Source organism: Pseudonaja textilis, chromosome 15, assembly GCF_049901715.1.
Source record: "Pseudonaja textilis isolate UNSWEBS1 chromosome 15, rPseTex1.2, whole genome shotgun sequence".
NCBI lineage: Eukaryota > Metazoa > Chordata > Lepidosauria > Squamata > Elapidae > Pseudonaja > Pseudonaja textilis.
Window position 1 is genome coordinate 11,069,986 of NC_142004.1, and position 17,233 is coordinate 11,087,218.

Consider the following 17,233-nt stretch of genomic DNA (forward strand, 5'->3'; position numbering starts at 1 on the left):
CTATTCCTCCTCCTCTTCTTCCTCTTCCTCCTCCTCCTCCCTCCTCCACCTCTTTCTTTTCTTCTTCTCCTTCTTCCTCTTCCTCCTCCCTCCACCTCCTCCTCCTCCTTTTCCCTCTTCCTCCTCCTCCACCTCTTTCCTCTTCTTCCTCTTCCTCCTCCTCTTCTTCCTCCTCTTCTTCTCCTCCTCCTTTTCCTCTTCCTCCTCCTCCCTCCTCCACCTCTTTCTTCTTCTTCTTCCTCCTCCTCCTCCTCTTCTTCCCTCCTCCTTCTCCTTTTTCTCCTCCTCCTCCTTCCCTTTAAAGTAAGCAGAGGTCTCCAACGTGGGCCCTTTCAGCCTGTAGGACTTCAACTCCCAGGAATCCCCAGCCAGCAAAGCTGGGAGCTGAAGTCCTCCAGGCTGAAAGGGCCCACGTTGGAGACCTCTGCTTTAAATAATAAAAGAACGACTATTTCTTTCTTTTCCCAAGTGAGTTGTTTTATTATTCTATTTATACCGTCTGTAGGTTTACTGTCCTTCTCTTTACTATTATTGATTTTTAGAAACAACATTTTTGTTTAATAGTAATTGTACAAGCAACCCTAATAAAGATGAACACTGAAGCAACTGCCACAGATACCAGAGCAAAACAGCAAACGCTATTGAAAAAATCCACAGTAGCCACTGAATAAGCAAAGCTCACAAGCAGAGAAAAAAAGCTTCCTTAATTGCTTACAGGAAAAAAAAATGATTTCTATTTGTACTGTAAAAGTTCAACTTTTCCCTCTTTCAACTGCAAATCACCATAATTTGCATCGGTATTTCTCAACCACGGCGGAAGAACGTCTATTTCGCGCTTTTATGAAAAACATCAAAACAAATTCAAATCAAATCGCGTTTCCGAAGCCCTCCGATCTCGCCCGAACAGCCGAATGCGGCGGGTGGGGGGGCAGCCGAGAGGCGCGGCGAGAGCGGCCGAGACGGGAAGGGGCGTTGCTCGCCCGTGCCCCCTCGCAGTGCGTTTGAGTACTCGGCAGCCAATAGGCGGCCGCCTTGCTGCCCGGTGGTTGCACCGGCGGCTGGGACCGCGGCTTGGCCAGCATGGTCCGTGTCTCCCGGGGGCGGCTGTGGGGGGGGCGGAGGGGCTCCGGCGGGGGGCCCTCCGCGGCTGAGCGTTGCTCTCTCTCCGCAGATCCGGATCGCCGCGCTCAACGCCAGCTCGGCCGTGGAGGACGACCCCGAGGGGACCCTCAAGAGCCACAAGTCGCAGACCAAGGAGGCGCAGGTGACTCGCCCGGCGGGCCTCCCCCCTCGCGGCCTGGCCCCGGCCGGGAGCCCCTGTGGCTCGCGCGGCTCCCCCGGTCTCCGTCCTGGTCGTGAGAGTCTCCGGCGGAGAACAGCCAGCCGGGTTCCGGGGTCAGAGGCGCCTTTATGGTCGCGCAGGGGCCTTCCAGCTGGACAGCTTTAAGACTTGTGGACTTCAACTCCCAGAATTCCTTCTCCAGTCATGTTAGCTCAGGAATCCTGGGAATTGAAGTCCACAGGTCTTAATGCTGCCATGTTTGGTTGGCTGTTGTCAGAAGTCTAAACAGGGGTCTTCAAACTTGACAGCTTTAAGACTTGTGGACTTCAGCTCCCAGAATTCCTCCTCCAGTCACGTTAGCTCAGGAATCCTGGGAATTGAAGTCCACAAGTCTTAAACTTGCCAAGTTTGAAGGCCCTTGGGGTGGTGGATTCTTAAGCAAGGTTTTTGAATGCAGCTCAGAACTGATAATCAACTTCTATTTCTGATCAGAAAGCAAAACAGGGCGACCTTTTAGTCTCCCACCTTAAACAGCAAGGCGAAAAGCAGGTGCGTGCACTAAAACTAAAACTTTTTTTCGTTTTAGGGTCTAGGCATATTGCTTGCATAGATCATCATAGTGTTAGAAACATAATTTCATATCCATTAGTGGAGAGGTCTCCAAACTTGGCAACTTTAAGATTTGTGGACTTCAACTCCCAGAATTCTCCAGCCAGCATAGCTCTCTCCCACTGCAACCAATCCCTGGTGCCCAGAAGGTTGGGGGCCGCTGCTGGATAAGATTGTTAATATGGTGATACTAAGCATAGCTGGCTGGAGAATTCTGGGAGTTGAAGTCCACAAGTTTTAAAGTTGCCAAGTTTGAGGACCCCTGCACTAGTCCATGCAAACCTCATGGTTTTCTCAGCACTCTGCAAACAAAGGACCTTAGTGGGAAAGAAATACATTTTCTGGCCTATAGCTCAGAGCTTTGTTAGGGGGTGCTATCTCACATTAGGTTGCATTTTAAGTTACAAGCGAGACCATCCGGCAATTATCCTGAGGCTTTATCTTTACAGTTGGCACTTTAGGTTACAATGGAGCTCAGCTCATCAGGAAATCAAAAGTTGAGTTAGGTACACTCTGTGTAAGCTCTAATCCTTTCACTTTCTAGCAGGCCCTGAAGCCCTTGCTGGGTGGCATGTGAGGGCTCAAGGGAGCAAGGCTGCTTAAATGCCCCAAACGTCTGCTGAGCTCTTCTTGCCCGTTAGCCTGATAAACAGCCGTTACCTTGTATTGAGGTGTCAAACTCATCCTCTGGAGTCTCTCCGCCCATGTAAGAGACCTCTACAAATTGCCTTGACCATTAGTAGTTTAGATTCTTGTGTATAGGTAGCGTAAAATAAATTAGTAGTACTTTTGAACTCTATCCCGGTTCCTCATTATACCTGAGAAGGACTAATCTGTACAATAGTGCTTGAAAGTTTGTGAAAGTTTTTGAATTTTTGCATTCAAAAACCAATCTGCATAAATATAACTTAAAATGTGATCCTAAATCTACATAAAGAGAACCAATTAAGCAAGTAGGCTAAAATATATTTTACTTAATAAATGAACAAGTGAAATACTTTTATCTCATTTATTTAATTGGATTCTCTTTATCAGGTTTAAGTATGGAGAACAGAACATGGTTAGGTCATATTTAAGCAGAAAAAAATGAAATTCAAAAGGATCTCTGCAAACTTTTAAGCATGCCTGTATTCTGGTTTACTGTCTAAGACGGGGGTCCCTAAGCCCCCAGGCTAAGGACTGGCACTGGCTTGCGGGATGCGCAAATGAGTGAAACCCATCTGTGCACACATGGGAGTGAAATCACTCCCCTCCGGTCCACAGAAAAACCTCCTTCTCTATAGAAGGATCTTTTTGGATCCTGAGTTTGTCTTCTGGAATGTTGGCTACTCCTGCCATCTTAGTGTCATCTACATATTTAATGAGTTCTCCTCCTACTCCCTCATCTAAGTCATTTATAAAGATATTGAAGACTACTGGGCCTAAGTCTGAGCCTCCAAGTAGATATAGTACCATTAAGGACTACTCGTTGAGTTTGGTTTGTCAGCCAGTTACAAATCCATCTGGTGGTGACGGATGCTACCTATCCCACATTTTTCTAGCTTACCTAGAAGTAGATTGTGGTATACTTTGTCAAGTGCCTTGCTGAAGTCTAAATATACTATGTCCACAGCATTTCACTGCTCTACTAATTTAGTCACTTTGTCAAAGAATGAAATAAGATTGGTTTGGCATGATCTGGTTTTAACAAACCCATGCTGGCTACTAGTTATAACTTTATTTGTTCATAGATCTGATTTTTTATTATTTTTTTCCAGTATCTTCCCAGGTTATGTTAAGGTAATTGCGTTGTAATTTCCTGGGTCTGATTCTTTTTCCTTTTTTTGAAGCTGGGAACCACATCAGCTCTTTTCCAGTCCTCTGGTAGTTCCTTAGTGCTGCAAGATTTTTTTAAAGATATGATACAATAAGTTTTGAGATAACTTCTGCCAGCTGCTTCAGAACCCTGGGATGTAATCCATCAGGTCTCGGTGATTTATATTCATCAAGGTCAGACCGGTTTTGGCATATCATTTTCAGAAAGACAATGGCAAAAGGGAATATACAGAGTACCATGCTCTGATGAACGTGCCAACCAATAAGAAAAACCTTGATACTTTCTCAGCTGCATTTGAAGGGAAGAAAAACTTAGAAGTTATCTTTATGGTGTGATTTGGGGGGTGGGGGGAGTTTTGTGTTGCTGTCTTGCTAAACATGGGGGAGGTCTGGAAGAAAATTCAGAAGAAGCAACCCAGCCCCCCCAGGCACCTTCTCTGAAGCAGAGCTGAAGCCTGCTGAAAGAATTCCACTCCAAAGAGCCCTATTGCCTTTCACTGCTGCAAAAAGCTTGTCTTTGTTCTGAGCTTGTGTGCATCTGGTAAAGCAGTGGCCCCCAAACTTTTTTGTGCCACGGCCTGGTACCGGCATCACAAAATGATCGCGTGACAAGACAAGGCGAGCCGAGTGACCGGCCAGCCAGCCGTCCCCTGCTTCTCCCCGCCACCTTCAACTCCTCCTTTGTACCTTTGTCGATGGGCTTCGCTCCGGGACGGCTTCGGGACGGTCGCTCGGCTCGCCTTGCCTTGGGTGCTGAAAGAATCCTCGCGCCTTAGTTTCGTTCGAAGCCCCCCCCTTCGATGAAACTAAGGCGCGAGGATTCTTTCAGCACCCAAACGCCGCTTTCCAACCGGAAAAGCTCACCCGGAAGCACTTTCTCGTCAAAGAAGATGGTGGCGCCCAGCAAACGGCCCGGTAGGAAATGTTCCACGGACTGGTACCGGTCCACGGACCGGTGGTTGGGGACCCCTGTGGTAAAGCATGTGGTAAAATTAACGTCTCCTTAAGATTTCAGAGTGGCAGGAGCCTTGCTCCTCTTTTGGAGTGGGCTGTTTAATCAAGCGCAACCCCCTCTGTGTCTCTGGCTCTCTAGGAAGCAGAAGCCTTTGCCCTCTATCATCAAGCACTGGACCTTCAGAAGCATGACCTCTTCGATGAATCGGCCAAAGCCTACCACGAACTGCTGGAGACCCGCCTGTTGCGCGAAGTCAGTGAAGAAGGGACGTCCCTCTTCTGCTTGATGTCAAGGGGGCGGGGCGGGGGGGAGCTTCTTGGTATAATTGGGAGGTGGCATCTTTGGCTCGGCTGCCATGGAAGCTCTCTCAGGGCAGAGGGTCTCCAAATCTTTCTGACTTAGCAACCTAGCCGGGGGGTGGGGGCGGTTCTGTGTAAGTGGCGGGCACGACCAGCTGGGCGCACGTGCTCGCCTGCTGCTCGTGGGCCTGGTTCTGAACAGGCTGTAGGTCCGCTAGTGGGCCTTAGCCTGAGAGTTGGGGACCCCTGTCTTAGTGGGTTGCAATCTGAAGAATCTCTTTATAGCCACAAGCTGATCAGCCTTATTAAAAGACGTTTACGGAAGGGATAGGTGGAAACCAATCTGTACATCAGAACCACTATTAAAGGCACGGGCTTCCCAGGGGACAGGGTGGCTGTGGATAGAAACAGGGGGAGGATGAGTTGAAGGGGCCTGGAGGTGTCCTTCCCCAGCACAGCCCATTCCTGCAAGGACCTGGGATCATCTCCCTCCGCTGCCAGCCTCACCTGCCCGGATGGTTCTAGAAGGGCCTCTGCAGAGTTCCTTTTTATCCCTGGATAACCCCCTTTCTGATTCTTCACTCCTATGAACACTTATGTGGCAGGAGTGGAGGGCTTAGTTCTGGATGCATCTTCAGGCTAAAACCAGGGGTTCCTACGTGGGAAGATCAGAGAGAGTTGTCTTTGAGAGTATTTTTCTTTCTAGGCCAATCTTGAATTTGCTATTGATTTTTTTTTTTAATGGACAGGGGGGGGGGGGGGGGGGGGGGGGGGGGGGGGGGGGGGGGGGGGGGGGGGGGGGGGGGGGGGGGGGGGGGGGGGGGGGGGGGGGGGGGGGGGGGGGGGGGGGGGGGGGGGCGGGGGGGGGGGGGGGGGGGGGGGGGGGGGGGGGGGGGGAGGAGGGAGGGATATATGTGTGTGTGTGTGTGTGTGTGTGTGTGTGAAGTTTTCACGGGTACTTACATGTATGGCATTCAGCTTTGTTCGGGTATTTTCCCATGTCATTATAGTTGTGCTTTTAAAGTTGTAGCAACGTTTCGGCAGAATCTCATCTGCCATCATCAGGCTTCTGTAGTACCCGTGAAAACTTAAGAAAACAAATGTGTGTGTGTGTGTGTGTGTGTATTCTTAAGTTTTCGCGGGTACTTACATATATGGCATTCAGCTTTGTTCGGGTATTTTCCCACGTCATTGTAGTTGTGCTTTTAAAGTTGTAGCAACGTTTCAGCAGAATGTCATCTGTTATCATCAGGCTTCTTTGTGTGTATATATATATATATACATATATACACACACACACACGTACATACATATGCGCGTACTTTCAGCTTCGTGCTTGTGTGAGCAAGGCATGATCGGAGCTGCCGTCTCCCTATAAATACTGGTGGGGAGGTTGGCTGTGTTGTCATTTCTTGATTGGTTGATGGAGTTGATGTTTGCAGATTGGCTGGCCTTTTTCGTAAGAACGTGTGTGGCTGAGGTATTGGCAAACCCAATACATGAGCCTGATGATGGCAGATGAGATTCTGCCGAAACGTCGCTACAACTTTAAAAGCACAATTTTAAAGACGCGGGAAAATACCTGAACAAAGCTGAGTACCATACACACACACACACACACACACACACACACGCACACACGCTTTGGGGCTTTGAAAGGCAAGTCCTCCTGGCTTTAGTCATGGCAGCTGTGGATAGCAGGGCTTGTTTTATACCTTAGATCCAAGGGAGCAGCCATGAAAGGTCATTTGGCGATCTTTAGAATCACCATTACAGCAAAGCATTTTCTTCCCCTTTCTTCCGATTTTCAGGCAGTTGCATCTGGAGATGAGAGGGAGGGGTTGAAGCATCCGGGCTTGATGCTGAAGTATTCAACTTACAAGAACTTGGCGCAGCTGGCTGCCCAGCGAGACGACATCGAGACAGCTATGGAGTTCTACCTGGAGGTAGGCCGTGGTCCCTCTCCCCTCTGTTCCACGTGGGCTGATCCTGAAGCAAAAAATGACGGGGGGGAGTGGGGGAGGTCTCACCTGTCTCAGCTGCTGTAGCGGCTTCATTGCCCCTTTCCTTTGTGTAAGACCTGTTGTAGTTGCCTCCCCCCGGTTTTTCCCCCCATTTTTGCCAACAGTGTTTGTCTCAAGCGTAGGTGTTCTGCTAACATTCCTTTTAAACATGGAAGTCTTTTCTGTCCTTGTACCAAGGTATTTCTTGTTCCATATGTCGTTTATTTTTGTTATTGTTGAGCAAGACAAGCGAGGTGGTTCAGTAGCTTAAAGAACCTAGAGATGGTCTTTGCTAGGAGAGGTTCAACTCCTAGCACTATGTGTTGGGGTGAGCTCCCGTCACTTCCTCAGCTTCTGCCCACCTAGCAGTTCGAAAGCATGCTACATGCAAATAGATGAGCAGGTACCACTTCCGTGGGAAAATAGTGGCATTTCATACGGTGTGTGGATCCAGCCAGATCTGGACCTTCCCCAATGCAAGGCTGAGCACAAGGCGACTGTGGTGGAGGGAGAAGCCCCGATGGAGCTCCAGAATGCCTTTGAACTTTTCTGAGCGTGGATCTAGTTTACCCCTTCTGGAGCGCTTTGGAAAGTGCATGAGCATAAACTGAATGGACAGCCATTGTTGGCAGCCAAACACCTAATTTGTACTCACAATGTAGCCCCCTGGCTAAGGTAGCTAAATGTGGATGCAAATGAATAATTGTTCAGTAAATACCTCAAAAAAAAATACCATCTGAAAGTAATCTTCTAAATGTTAGCATTTAGCAAACACTAAAATCATCTGAGAATTTTTCCTGAGATTCTGCACTTTGAAATGTGGCTTTGCGTCCTGGTGTCGGGGACGGGTGCCGAACCCCTGGAGAGGGCAGAGGGTCAGTTTTCAGATTTTTTCTGGGAAGGTTAGAGTAGGTAGCCTCCAGCTTCTGACGGTCCAGTTTACCTGCAAATCCTGCGGTCTGCTGTCTTTCCCAGGCTGTGCTGCTTGACTCCACAGACGTCAACCTCTGGTATAAAATTGGCCACGTGGCTCTCCGGCTCACCCGCCTGCCTCTGGCACGACATGCTTTTGAAGAAGGGCTTGCCTGTAATCCAGACCATTGGCCTTGTCTAGATAACCTCATCACCCTCCTCTACACCCTCAGCGACTACACGAGTAGGTCCTTCCCGCTTTTCTTAATTTAGAATTCCCTGCGGTGTCGGAGGCAAGCAGTCTTGGAAACTGCAGGTTGGAGGGTTGATGAGCACCAGTAACGTAGCAGTTATGCATGCCTCCAAATTATGAAACGTGCTCAATATACGCCTAGGGTGTTTTGTTTTTAAGTTTGTTTATACCTTAATTCCACAGTTAGAAAAGGACAAGCGGATGGCAAAGTTCCTCTCCCTGTCTGGTGACGCTCATACAGAAGATGATTCTGTTCTTTATTTATTCTGCTGTTGCCTCTTCAATCTCAAGGCAATCGAGACAATCACAGTAAACATCTTGTTTAAATTTGCAAGTGTTGAAAAACGCGACTTAAAACTGTGATCCATGATCAGAATGCAGGTGCTTGGCAACCGTCATGTATTTATGACAGCCGCCATGTCCCAGGATCATGTGATTCTATTTGTGACCTTCTCAAGGGGCTTCCGACAAGCCAAGTCAAGGGCCGGGGAGCCAGATTTACTTAATAATTACAGGGGGAAATCTTTTTAAGATTGGGCGTGACTCACTTAAAGAAAGCATTGCTTAGTAATGCAAGTTCCGATCTCAATTGTGGTTTTAAGTCAAGGATCAGGATGGTTACCATGCATGGGTCTCAACCATATAGATAAACTTATTTTGTAACTTCTGTAAAGCGCTAGCACAAAGGACCCAGGAAAGCATTAACACATATCTTCCTTCTTTGTTGATGCCCTCAGCGTGCTTGTATTTTATCTGCAAAGCCCTGGAAAGAGACAACTGTTACAGCAAAGGACTTGTTATTAAGGAGAAGATCTTTGAGGAACAGCCGTGCCTCAGAAGGGATTCCTTAAGGATGTTTCTGAAAGGGTAAATGACTTTCTTGTTTTCACATTTGGGGTTACTCTGGACGTCGTCACAACTTACCGTCGTGAGATTGGCAAACAGCGTGGCTCACCGGGTTGAGGGAGTATTTAGAACAGCTTTCTATAACCTTGCAGATCGGTGTCTGGTGTGTTATGTCCTATAGAGGGTTAAATTTGTGCCCAAGATTGTAATATTTACCCTCTCTGAATTCAGAAATAGATTGGGTGTGAATTTCCAAACAAATCGTGTACCTATAGGTTACTTCAGAAATTTGACATTAGGGAAAATATTTGGTAGGTAAATAAAGCAACTTTTATTGATTCGGAAACCATTTATATTTTTTATTTAATTCTACATCCCTAATTCATTCACATGTGCCTCATCTAATTCATTCATCTCTGTTTCGTGCTGTATTTTATTTCAAGATAATGATTCCATTAATATAATAAAATTAAAGTCAACCAGTCATCTAAGGCCCCACTTATACAAATTTCAACTGGAAAGGAATAAATTATCTTCTCCCTGAAGAACTTGTGAAGCGGAAGGTTGACTTCTTTCTTTCTTTCTGTTAGAGCAATAGACTGGGGTGTTAAGAGGTGTTTTCACAAGCCTAATTTATGGCTAAGTAGGCAGCAAACTAAATGCAAATCTCCAACCTTCAACTTGTGCTGTGACTTCCATTCTCACGCCAAAGACACGTAGTTACGAATGTGAACAGGGCATATTTAAATCCTTTTTCCTGGTTGCCTCCTTTCCCTGGACCGCAGGAGTGTTGGGCAGGATTTGTTTCAATCTGTAGAATAACAGAATGACAGAGTTGAAAGGAACCATGGAGACCTTCTAGTCCAGTGGTCGCCAACCGGTGGGCCACGGCCCACTGGTGGTCTATGAGAAAATTTGGGTGGGCTGCAGCCTCCTGAGCCCCAGGAAGCGGCTGCCAGCGATGCCCTCAGGTGATGACGTTGCAAGGGGGGGCTCGATCCCCCTCTCCCTCCTCACCAGAAGCGCTCACACGCCCAGCAGGAAGGAGGCGGCTTGGTGGTGCTAGAAGGGCGGTGAGCGCTTTGCGTGTGAGTGCTTCTGGCGAGGAGGAAGGAAGCTCCAGAGGGGAGGGAGTTGAGCCTCCCTCTCATAACATCTTCACCTGAGAGCATCGCTGGCAGCCGCTCGACCTCCTTGATACGCGGAGGCAGAAGGTATCACCGGTACCGAGGTTCCTTTCCCCCCACCCCCTCGCGGGCCAGTGTACACCCAGGAAGGTCTCCGATGCCGTGATCTCCTACGCTTTTGAGTCCATCCGCTGCCCGTATCGCCACTGTTGCCCCACCTCCCCACCAGCCATCTGGTCTTCAGCACGTGGCTCGTCGGCCTCCGGACATCAGATTCTCACCACCCAGCACCAGTTCAAGAGTTTATTTCCCCCTTACGTCTGTACCAAAAGTTATAACCCGGGGTTAAGCCGCTTTCTAAAAAGAAGTTTTATATTTTTTATGTTATGTGTTTGTTAGTCTACATTTGTTTATTGAGGAGTAATGTTGGATGCATAGATGCATATTAAGTTGTGTGTGGAAATGTGATAATTTAGAACTATATTGTACTTAAATGAGATGTCTTATTTGTTTTATTAAGTAGCTGTTAGAAAAGATGTTTTATGTTCTTATGTCTTATGTTTTGTTTGTGTATTCTCTTTGAAAGTTAATAAAACTTTATAAAAAAAAAAGTTTATTTCCCCCTATCCCCACCCCTGGGGACGGGGGTGGGGGAGAAAAGAGAAAGAGGGAAGGAAAGAGAAAGAGGGAGAAAGGGAGAAAGAGAAAGAAAGGGAGGAAGGCAGAAAGAGAAAGGGAGGGAAAGAGAGAAAGAGGGAGAAAGGGAAAGGAGGATGGGAGGGTAAGAGAGAGAGAAAGAGAAAGGGAGAAAGAGGGGGAAGAGAGAGAGAAAGAGAGAGAGAGAAAGAGATCCCAGTGTTTTGTTTTCTGTGGGAAACGAGTCCAAATGACTCATGAGTATTTAAGGTTGCAGAAACAGGCAGCCAAGCTAAGTGCCTGAAGGACCCCCTCCTGTCCTTGGGAGTCCAGGCGCTTCAGCGAGCGGCATGCTGGGTTCATATTAGTGGTCCACGGGATTTAAAATTATGATTTTGGTGGTCCCTGAGGTCCAAAAGGTTGGCGACCCCTGATCTAGTCCAAACCCTGCTCAGTCAGGACACCCTATAGTACCATCCCAGACAAGTGGCTGTCCAATCTCTTCTTAAAAGCCTCCAATGTCGGAGCACCCAACACCGAACCTTTTAAGTTTAGCTTTTGTGAAGTGTAGCAGCAGTGAAGGACGCTGCTCCTTCAGGACAAGGGCAAGAGATTGGTAAGGATACAAGCAACAGATTTTGGCCACTGCTCAGTACTGGTGTCAGATCGAGATTGTGACTACCATGATGGTTTGTAAATTGTTGCCTAAGACTGATCCTCCTATTCAGACACCTAAACTAACACCAATGGGATTGGTTGGTGCTCGGACAGCAGCAAAACTAAATTATTATTACCTTTATTGTCAGAGTACAACATGTGTACAATGAGATTGGCTGAGCCTCCCTTCGTGCACACACACACACACACACACCCAACACAACTCACAGCTAGGACAGAAGTCCCTAACCCAATCCTAATCTTATTACACTAGGTGACCTTATTGCACAAGGCGCCAGCCCCGCAAGTCTATCATACTATCTTGACATGAAGTTATTTTCCGTTCAGGAGTCTGACAGCCCACGGGTAGAAACTGTTCTTCAGCCTGTTGGTGTGGCTGGCTCTGTTTCTCTGTCTCCTGTCCGATGGAAGTGCTGACCGGGGTGGGAGTTGTCCCTGAGGACTCTTCTAAGGCAACGAGCCCTAGCGAGGTCATCTAGCGGTATCAGGGAACAGCCCATGATGTTCTGTGCTGGGCTCACCACCCTCTGTAGTGCCTTTCTATCGGCGGCCAGACCGGTAAAAGGAGGCCATCAGTCGTTCTTCCACTTTATTCTTTCGCAAGACCCTAAGAAATGGAGCCTCTCTTGGGCCCTTCTGGCCAATAATAAATAATTTACATGTCGAAATCTGATTCTTTTTCAGTGACCTGCCAGTGTGTGATGTGCCTGTGAGTGCGTCAGAAACACAAACGATTCTGGAGGAAGCCCTGGAGCTGCGCAGGAAAAGGCAGGCTTTGATGGCACGGAAGACTGAGCCAGATCTCAAGCTTGCCCAGCCGATCTCTCTGTTCACGTATGTTTCTGCTCATTATTATCAGCTTATTACAGAGGTGCACAGTTTTGATTAAAAAGCCAGGTTGAATGCCATTTCCTCCTCTCACTTTCCCCATCCGTTCTTGCAAATTAATGCTTTGCGAGTGAGCCATGCCCCCTTTTCCTCTGGAGTCTCCTAAAAGGTGGTTGTGAAGATCATGTCTCCCACCCTGGCACATAGCCAGGGATCTCCTCACTCTTGCCTGGCTCCTTCCCAATCTTTCTTGGGATATTGTCAGAACCTCCAAGGATTCAGGATCAAGACTTCTCCATCAGGATGGGAAAGTTCTGGAGTGGTTGATGGTATAGAAGTCATTAGTCTTCTCAACCTTCCTGGGTAGTCATCCTAGCACAGGGGTGTCAGACTCGGTTTCATCGAGGGCTGCGTCAAGGTTGTGTTCGATCTTGGGGGGGGGGGCAGAGTGGGTGTGGCCAAGGTGGGCATGGCCAGCTCAATGTCACTCGTGTTGGGGGTGCATGTGGTAGGCCAAGCGTTCTGCCAGTGAAAATGGGCTTCTGAGCTCCGTTTTTGGCTGCAGTGGCCTCCTGCAACCCTCGGCCAGCAAAAATGGAACTGTGGGCAGGTCCTTCACTGTTTCCAGGGTGGTCCATATCTAAGCATCCCGTGGGCCGGATCCGGTGCCCGGGCCTTGATTTTGACACCCCTGTCCTAGCAGATGGAGAGGGAGTTCGCTCATAAGAGATTTTGAAGGCCCAGCTGAACTTCAGCACCTCAGCAAATAGTAGTCCTTCTTTCCTCCACAGCACTTTTTCAATACAGAAAGTACAAACAACCCCTCCCCCACCCCCCACGGCCGTGTGCCCTTGCACGTACATATATTAATAGGTGTGCATGCATATCCTAAGATTACCAAAAGAATTTGCCCTTTTAGCCAGATGTGCTTGTCTACTGCAGGATTTTAGCTGCTACCATAAAATTAGCGATGGATTCTGCCAAACTATTGTTCCTGTTCCCCTGGCTGTTTTTGTGCCTGATCGTCTGACAATCTTAGTAGCTGCAAAATTGAATGTGTGTCCTTGTTCATTGCTGTGTGAGGCCATCCCTCACTTGTGTTCTTGAAATCCGGTGGTTAGCTTCCTCCCCATCTCTCCTGAATAGTCACAAGGCCAATCCACGCATGGGATTTGGTAATTTCGGTACATTGGAAGTATCTCCCACTTCCAAATAAACTTTACGGTGCATGATTTGTCCTCGTACGGTAGCCTCTGGGCGGTGTGCGATGTTGTTGAGGTATGGCAGAGTGTGCCATGTGGTTGGTCTTACAGTCTTACAGCTTGTTTCTTCCTTTCTCTTCCTGCCATGTTGCGCAGATGCCCTGTGACAAATGACTGTGGGTACCCATTCTGCTTGAATTGTTCAAGTAGGTACCTGCTCTCCAACTGTTTGGTTTGCTGGGTACTACAGTGGGTTCTCACCCTGCCATACATCGTTCTGGTGCAACTCCTTTTGTGTGACAGAGGGTGGTTGCTGTTGAAATTCAGAATCTGTGGCCTTACTGTGGTTTCTAGGCCTTCTGTCCTCTTGTCTGTTGACAAGTACAACTAAAATGGTAATTGCCTCGCTGTTTCTTGTGAACTGCATGTTGGGGAAGATGGAGTTCAGCTTAGTATGAAAGGCTTTAAGTGCATTTCTCTGGATGACGACAAACACGTCATCCACGTAGCATCACCAGAATTTAGGTGTGTAGTTCTGAAATGCACCGTTGCTCTAGTTCATGGAGGACTGTTTCTGCAATGACTCCTGATGTTGGGATGTCTCTTTTGTTCAAACATTTCACTTTTGAGTGTGGAGAAGGTGCACTGACAGTAATGGCGTAGCTTCATGATTGGTGGTGGTGACCGACTGTCAGCCTTCAAGATCTTCTACTGCTTGCTTTGCATCTTTTGGCTGCCATAAGTAACGGGGGGAGGAGGGGGATATTGTCTGGGAAGAGAGCTGGAGGTGTTACATTCTTGTGTAAATGAGGAGTTGGGGGAGTATAACTTCCTGCTCTTAGGTTTCTATTTCTCGCGTAGCTTTCCTTTTTCTGCGCAGCTGCAAATCTTTATCAAAATATGCCAAGGTCAACGGACAGAGGCCTCATCATCACCTGAAGATGCCCACGTGACCATATCCAGAACTTTTAATTTGAAGAATCTTTTGAACTTTGGGGGGGGTGGGAACAATTCCATCCCTTTGTATATGTGATCTGCGCGCCTAATTTCTCAGATTCAGAATCCTACTGGTGTTACCACTTCATTTTTCAGTAAAAGAATTCTTTCCTCTAGTTTATGGAGTCTAAGTATTTCTTTCTTGGATTTTGAACGGAGCACCGACTGACACCGACCCAGATCCGATGCTGCACATTAACCTGGGACACGTCCATTCACCTTCGTCCGTGTTTTTATTTCCCTGTTTTCCATGCAGGTGGAAATCTCTAGGAGAGAGTCTGATGGCCACTTACTTGCACCTCACAACTTGTGAGCCGCCTCGTCCAAGCTTGGGCAAGCGAATTGATCTCTTAGAATACCAAGATCTGGACCAGCACCTGGAGAGCCAGGCAAATTCAGCCCCTGTCAGTGTTCTTCACCCCAGCCCTGTCAGTTCCAACCCACTGATGCCTTTGACAGAACCACTGCTCGTGTATACCCCACTGACTCCCACCTTCCCCAGTTTGACTGTACTGGAATCAGTAAACTCTGCAGGTGAGCAAGATCTGTGCAAGAGACATGATATAAATGGGAAGTCCTTTCTCTCGCTGAATCGTCTGTCCTTCATTGAATAAACTTAGAAGGAAAATGTTGGCCATTTAGGCTTGACCAGGGGTGGACTTCACAACTTTTAGCGACAGGTTCTCTGCCTGGTTGCTGGATGGGCGTAGCCAGGGTGGCCTCCTTCACCACGGTGGAGCAGAGCGTGTTTTTGCCCTCCCCGCACTCCGGAGGCTTTCCTCGAGCCTCTAGGTGAGTGAAAGCAGCTTCCCCAGGCTCCGGAGGCTCTCGGGAAGCCGGAAACGGGCTAATTTCTGGCCTTCCCGACCTTCAGGACGGCCCGTTTCTTGCCCTCCCAGAGCCTCCGCGTGGGCCCTGCATCCAAAATGGGCAACGTGGGGACTCCTGGGAGGGGTGAGGTGAGGTGGGTGGGTGGGGCCAGCCAGGAGTGGGATTTGGGGGTTCTCCAAACTGCGCAGAATCTTAACTAGGGGCTCCCCTGAACCCCTGCAAACCCCCAGCAGCCCAGCCCTGGTCTTGACTACCATGTGGATGATATTTTACTTTTACTTTACGATTTTATTTTATGTTTATTTTTATTTAGAAAATTTATATGGCTGCCTAGCTCAATCATAGTGGCTCCAGGTGGCTTACGGAAGTAAAACCCCAAATACAAAATGCAACAAACCCCCAACAATTCATAACAAGTTTATGTAAGTTGTAGTAGCAGAAAGAGCTTGCAAATAAACCGGACCGTTAACAGACAAGCTGATCGATGGACAGGCTGTAAGATTCTATACTAGATTAAAATAAAAGTTCTCTAAGCTCTTGAAAATGTCTCTCTCTCTTTCTCTCTCTCTCTACACACACACGCACACACACACACAAAGTGTGTGCAAAATCCCAGCTGCCAGCTCTTTTCCACTTGGGGTTGGCTTCCATGTGCATTGAGTTTTTCTCAAGAACCCAGCAGAGTGATGGCGAAGCGCAGAGCCCAATCTGACGGAGGCTAGAAAGCCGTTTGCCAAGGAGGTTTTGTTTGCACTCCTGCCTTGGGCAGCGGGTGCAGCTTGTCCTCTGTGGCTCCAGCTGCTGCCTCCTCCTCCCTTGCTTGAGCTTATGGAGCTGGAGAGAAGGCCACAAGGTCTTTGCGGGGCCACCGCTCTGATCAGCCTTGAATTTGGGAACAAGAGACACACCTGACGACCCAGAAATGTTGATGTTTGTCAATTAAAAAGTCAGGGAGAATAACTTGATGGGGGCCGCTTGCTGATCCAAAGCTCTCTGGCTCTTCTCAGGTGATGCTTCTGGAGCTGACAAATCTAAGAAGGGGCTGAAACGGAAGAAAATAATGGAAGAGACTGGCGAAACAGCAAAGAGGAGATCGGCTCGAGTCAGGAATACCAAGTGCAAAAAAGAAGAAAAAGTCGATTTCCAGGAGCTGCTAGTAAAATTCCTTCCTTCTCGGTGCGCGTCCCCACTCCTAAACGTGTGCGGGTTCTAGGAAAAAGCCGGGGGGGTGGAAGGGCGCTTGAGGTTGAGAGGCATAGCCATGCAAGAGTGGATCTGATCACCTGGCTCCCTTTGCCCTGCGGCTCAGGTTCTCCGGCCTGCTTCTTCAGTGCTTTTCTGATGTGCTTTCAGCCTGAGGAAGCTGGATCCAGAAGAAGAAGGTCCGTTCAACCACTATGAGATGCAAAGCACAGCAAAGGAAGAGAACTCCCAGCCCCTGGGCTCCCATAGGATGTCCCTTGACCTGACAGTCTGCATGGAATCTGGTAGGAATTTATTTTTCCTGCAGATGGCACCCCTATAAAGATTTATCTCCACTTTTATTATGCTGTTTAGTTTTCTCAAACATTCACTTTAATCTGTTGATTCATTCATTTCCTGGAAAATCAGCTTGAGATGGACTCACACCCACAATGGCAATTTGTCTTCCAGAGAAGCAGGATGTTCATAAGTTCCTCTTGGCTAATTTGAGCAATGGAGGCATCCTTGAACTGATGATGAGATACCTGAAAGTCATCAGTCAGAAGTTCCTGGTCAAGTGGCCACCAGGACTGCCTGAGGTTGTCCTGAATATCTACAACAACTGGAGAAAGCACAGCAGCAGCCTACCCAACCCACTATTAAGGGACTGTCACAATCAACACATCAGGGTAAGGATCGACTTCGAATGACCTCCCCGCTGCTCTTTTGAGTGCAGGTAGTCCTCGAGTTACGAATGGAATGGAGCCTGCCAATTACAT

At 48.1% G+C, this 17,233-nt stretch overlaps 1 protein-coding gene across 1 annotated transcript in view; it reads left to right on the top strand.

The window, feature by feature from the left end:
• The first annotated feature begins 989 nt into the window (after window positions 1-989).
• Window positions 990-17,233, top strand: part of LOC113447078 (calcineurin-binding protein cabin-1) — a 68,142-nt gene continuing 51,898 nt past the window's right edge. Inside the window, exons 1-11 of the mRNA XM_087913515.1 lie at window positions 990-1,083; window positions 1,172-1,264; window positions 4,800-4,913; window positions 6,772-6,906; window positions 7,939-8,119; window positions 8,866-8,995; window positions 12,100-12,249; window positions 14,698-14,975; window positions 16,280-16,448; window positions 16,626-16,759; window positions 16,926-17,143. Of these exons, the coding sequence (XP_087769641.1) occupies window positions 1,081-1,083; window positions 1,172-1,264; window positions 4,800-4,913; window positions 6,772-6,906; window positions 7,939-8,119; window positions 8,866-8,995; window positions 12,100-12,249; window positions 14,698-14,975; window positions 16,280-16,448; window positions 16,626-16,759; window positions 16,926-17,143 (1,605 nt within the window). The 5' untranslated portion in view covers window positions 990-1,080. The remainder of the gene's footprint in view (window positions 1,084-1,171; window positions 1,265-4,799; window positions 4,914-6,771; window positions 6,907-7,938; window positions 8,120-8,865; window positions 8,996-12,099; window positions 12,250-14,697; window positions 14,976-16,279; window positions 16,449-16,625; window positions 16,760-16,925; window positions 17,144-17,233) is intronic.